This window comes from Wasmannia auropunctata, unplaced genomic scaffold (genome assembly GCF_000956235.1).
Source record: "Wasmannia auropunctata unplaced genomic scaffold, wasmannia.A_1.0 LD335697.1, whole genome shotgun sequence".
NCBI classification, from domain to species: Eukaryota; Metazoa; Arthropoda; class Insecta; order Hymenoptera; family Formicidae; genus Wasmannia; species Wasmannia auropunctata.
The window spans coordinates 1819-5889 of NW_012027193.1; the positions used below are offsets into that span (position 1 = coordinate 1819).

Here is a 4071-nt window from a genome sequence, read left to right on the forward strand (position 1 = left end):
TTCCGATCTCAAGCAGCAATTAATACTTTTGAAAAAATCAGTTATAAAAAGTAAGTATGAGTGATATATTTAATAACAAATTTTTTTATTATACGAAATAAATTTTAATAATATACCTTTATTCCTTAAATTTAGAACAAACAATTCGTCAAGAAATGAATTAAGTATAGATGATGAAAATGATGCTTTGTTGGACGCTCAATTAGTATCTTCTACGACTGAATAATAATAAAAGTATGGAAAACACAACATGCAAATAAAAGAAAAAATAATTCACCGTAAATATGTTCTGCAAAAAATTCAGGAAAATCATTGTCTGCAGTTATAGACTTTTTTGAATTTTGGCATTTTCTTCATCATTATTACTTGAACGTGTTCTGTAAAAAATTCAGAAATTAATTAGTTTAATACAAATTTTTATTAATCGTAAATTATATTTAAGAATATAATTTATTCGAGAGAAGAATATAATATTATTAGAATATAATTATAATTAGTTTAATACAAATTTTTATTAATCATAAATTATATTCTTAAATATAATTTACGATTAATAAAAATTTGTATTGAACTAATTAATTCCTGAATTTTTTACAGAACACGTTCAAGTAATAATGATGAAGAAAATGCCAAAATTCAAAAAGGTCTATCGCCGGAAGGTAATCCCCTATGTTATGCGGCTGAATTCCACTTTGCAGGATACAAATACAGCAAGAACATTAACTGCAGACAGTGATGGACAACAGTGAAGGGCAACACGATTAATTAAAACACTCGACAATAATAAACTTATATAAAATTATAGAATTATATAACTATCTGACGAATGGCACGAACACAGTATAAAGAGAAATCTCATACTACTGCCATGACTGACAATTAATTTGCTTCATTAGTATGATAATTTGCTTCAGTAGTATGAGATTTCTCTTTGTACTGCGTTCGTGAATGCCTGAAATACCCTTAGAACATATATTATATATATTAGAAATACCTAACGTGTGCAGTTGATGTATTAATTAAAATAAAAATTTGCAATAGAAAAATTGTATATATATATCGATATTTTTGTTATCAATAAGTTTTTGTTTCAATTCATTTCGTTAACGCGCCTATATCTCTCGCCTTAAACGACGGCCGCGGGTCCTCAACATCTGCGAGCAAGGTAAGATAAATGCAGTGCAACTACTGGGAGCCGAGAATGATACGGTACTATTCACCTCGGATACCAACTCGCCCTTTTCACTGCCCTTCAATTTATTGAAGCTTACAGGTATTTTATTTTTTTCTAAATATAAAATAATATAAAAACGTTATTTAAAATTTTTTCTGGTTATGTAATTTAAATGTTTTTTTTTGTATTTCAGAGTCAAGTATATCTGCTTTAGATACGTTAATTGATACATCGGAACTTGGATTATCACGCGTGGGAAATAGCGCGTTCGTGCTCCGCATTGCCGTACTTCCCGCATTCGTTGGAACTGTTGCTTCACGAGGTCTTCGAGGAGGAAACGACGAGCAAGGACCCAATTCCGGATGCTCAGTTACCGTCCGTCGTGGAGTTTATCCGCGAGTTTCCCAGTGTTTGGGCCAGAACCGTCGTGCAATGCGCTCGCAAGACCGAGATCGCGCTCTGGCCGTATCTGTTCTCCGTCGCCGGTCCGCCGAAGAAGCTACTGCAAGATTGTCTGCAGCGTCAGCAATTCGACATCGCCGCCAATTATCTAATTATTCTACAGAATTTAGAGCCATCCTCTGTCAGCCGACAGTACGCTACGTTACTGTTGGACGCCGCGCTAGAGCGGCTAGAGCAAAGTCGATGGGAGCTGTCGAGGAATCTTGCGAGATTCTTTAGAGCAATCGGTAAATAATTTCATAAATCTTTATAATTATATTTGTATTTTTTTGTAAAATTAACATTAAATTTTTTTTATTTATTCCTTAATTTATTTCTTTATTAATTTATTTTATTTTATTTTTTTTTGTTAATATAGATCCAAATGACGTGGAGTCACCACGTACATCATGGAGTGGCAGTGCGAAATTGGTAGGCCCTCCCCAGACACCTGCTCTTTCTCCGTACGAGAACGATCTGGCCTTGGTCTTGGGTACTATGCAAGTTTCGAGGAGCCGCATTACAGCACCACAATTACGCCCAAAGTGCAATCCGAGAAAGACGACGCACCATCCTCCATGCTCGAGAAAACCCGAAACGTTATGAGGCCAAAGAAGTCGGTTTCGACAGTAAAAACTAGCGAGAAAATTAAAAACAAGTAAATGTCCAATTTTTCCCTTGCATTTGAAAATGAATTATAAAATTATATGAATATTTAATATTTTAGACATTTAGAAAATTTTTAGTTTATGTAAATTCTTATCTCAGAATTATTTTCTTTCGCTGTTGAACTAAAACTAATAAAATTTATATTTTTTTTTTTCAGGGAAGGATCGGCAGAGGAGTTCTTCATCGACGTCATTTTCAACGTCACGCCGGGCTGTTCTCAGCTCGCCGCTTAATCGACTTAGGTAGATTCGCGGCCCGTCTTGAGTTTTATTTAGTAACAATATTAATGATATTATTTTATAAAAATATAATTTAAAATAAAATTAGAACATTAAATTTTCTTTTATACTGTATCAAATGAAGAACTTATTTTCATTGTAATTAATACCATTCAGCAACTGCATTTAATTCCTTAATTCCGCTGGAATTATTTCCGTAAATAGCACTATTGATGTGGGAAACCTGCGCGAGCTCCTTGCAAGCTTGTGCTAGTTGATATAAAATCGGACAGTCCAAAGACACGCATTTTATGTCACCCAATCGTCCAATACAGGAATGGCAAATCTAAAAAAAAATTTATTATTAAATAATGATTATTGATCGATCGCAATTTACAGCTTAAGGATGCTTAACATAAATTTACGTTTAATGACACTGGACACACGTGTCTCCGTGTTTAATGCTTACAGCAGTAATCTGCTGATGATTTCTTTCCAACTGTTTTATCTTCTCGAGGAGCACGAGAATGGTCCGGCTTGCGAAAGACAATCTGGACAAATCTCTTTATTGGTCTGTTCCCCACAGGTGATGCACGCCGCGGAACCTTCGAACTGACGAATCGTAGACTTTGGATTGTCACCTGCCAAGTGTGCAATGTGGTCGAAATTGGAACGATGGGAGATTTCTTTATACCTGTAAACATATAAATGTCCCATTATCTTCATAATTGTAACTTGATAATCACGAGCGTTACGATTATGCAGAGTTTGAATAAAATAATTAGTTTATTATTTAAAAGTAAAATAAAAAAAATTAAAAAGCTGATTAATTTTAAAATAGAGATTTAAAGAAATCTTTTAATTTTTTAAAAATTACATTCTAATTTAATTTAAATAAAAATTTTTTAAATAAAAACTTTAGTTAATTTAACTCTTACTTCAACTTTAACTAAGTTACCCTTTTGTTTATGCAACTTTCAACGTTAATAAATTAATTTTATAAGCTGTTAACTTTATTCTAAGTTGAAAAAAATATACTGACTTATCCAACTCTGCGATTATGTAAATACATAATATTAATTATTAAATACATACTAATTTATATAAACGCGAATAAGGATTATCATGGAAACGCGACTCATGAATGTGTCGTTTAAATATTCCGTAATTTCCTCCGTGATTTTCGCGTACTTACCACACATTGGCGTCGATCCCGAATAAATTGAAGCACCGATTGAGGGGTGGTATGTTGACTTTCGTTATGTAATACATGGAATTTGGAATTAATGACGGATCGGCGACAACTTCCATCGGCGTGCGCACGCACTGGATGAGCGCCTGATTCGGTGCACCCGCGACGATGACACGCGCTCGCTGGTGCGCGGCACGGCGCGGGGATCCTTCCTGATCAGTCGGCGCGTCAGCTCCAACGCGGGCACGCAAGCGTTGGCCTTGTATCCGCGCATTCCGCGAAACTCTTTCGCGAACGTCAGATCCAGGATGGACACGCGTCGCGTGAAGACCTTGTCGAACTGCCTGATCACGTACTGCTTCACCTGAGAGACGTCC

At 35.0% G+C, this 4071-nt stretch overlaps 1 protein-coding gene and 1 long non-coding RNA gene across 3 annotated transcripts; one reads left to right on the forward strand and one right to left on the reverse strand.

The window, feature by feature from the left end:
• The first annotated feature begins 11 nt into the window (after positions 1-11).
• On the forward strand, positions 12-1009 carry LOC105456384. 2 transcript variants are annotated; one of them, XR_975243.1, is made up of 3 exons: positions 12-50; positions 136-234; positions 598-1009. It is a non-coding gene; the product is annotated as an uncharacterized LOC105456384 (long non-coding RNA). The 2 variants fall into 2 exon arrangements; XR_975244.1 differs by having other exon boundaries at positions 699-1009.
• A 1528-nt stretch (positions 1010-2537) lies between these two features.
• Positions 2538-3841, reverse strand: LOC105456383 (DNA polymerase zeta catalytic subunit-like). The gene is made up of 3 exons (XM_011700355.1): positions 3698-3841; positions 2972-3196; positions 2538-2848 (listed from the first exon to the last, which is right to left on the reverse strand). Exons 1-2 carry the CDS (start codon positions 3811-3813, stop codon positions 3007-3009), a joined length of 306 nt encoding a protein of 101 aa, XP_011698657.1. The 5' UTR covers positions 3814-3841; the 3' UTR covers positions 2538-2848; positions 2972-3006.
• Between the last annotated feature and the right edge of the window lie 230 nt (positions 3842-4071).

Excerpts from the sequence above, each read along its gene's own strand:
- LOC105456383 (XM_011700355.1), bottom strand. The coding sequence starts at position 3,813 with ATGGAAGTTGTCGCCGATCCGTCATTAATTCCAAATTCCATGTATTAC. Across the intron at positions 3,197-3,697 it reads GGGATCGACGCCAATGTGTG|GTATAAAGAAATCTCCCATC; the intron begins GTAAGTACGCGA and ends ATATGTTTACAG.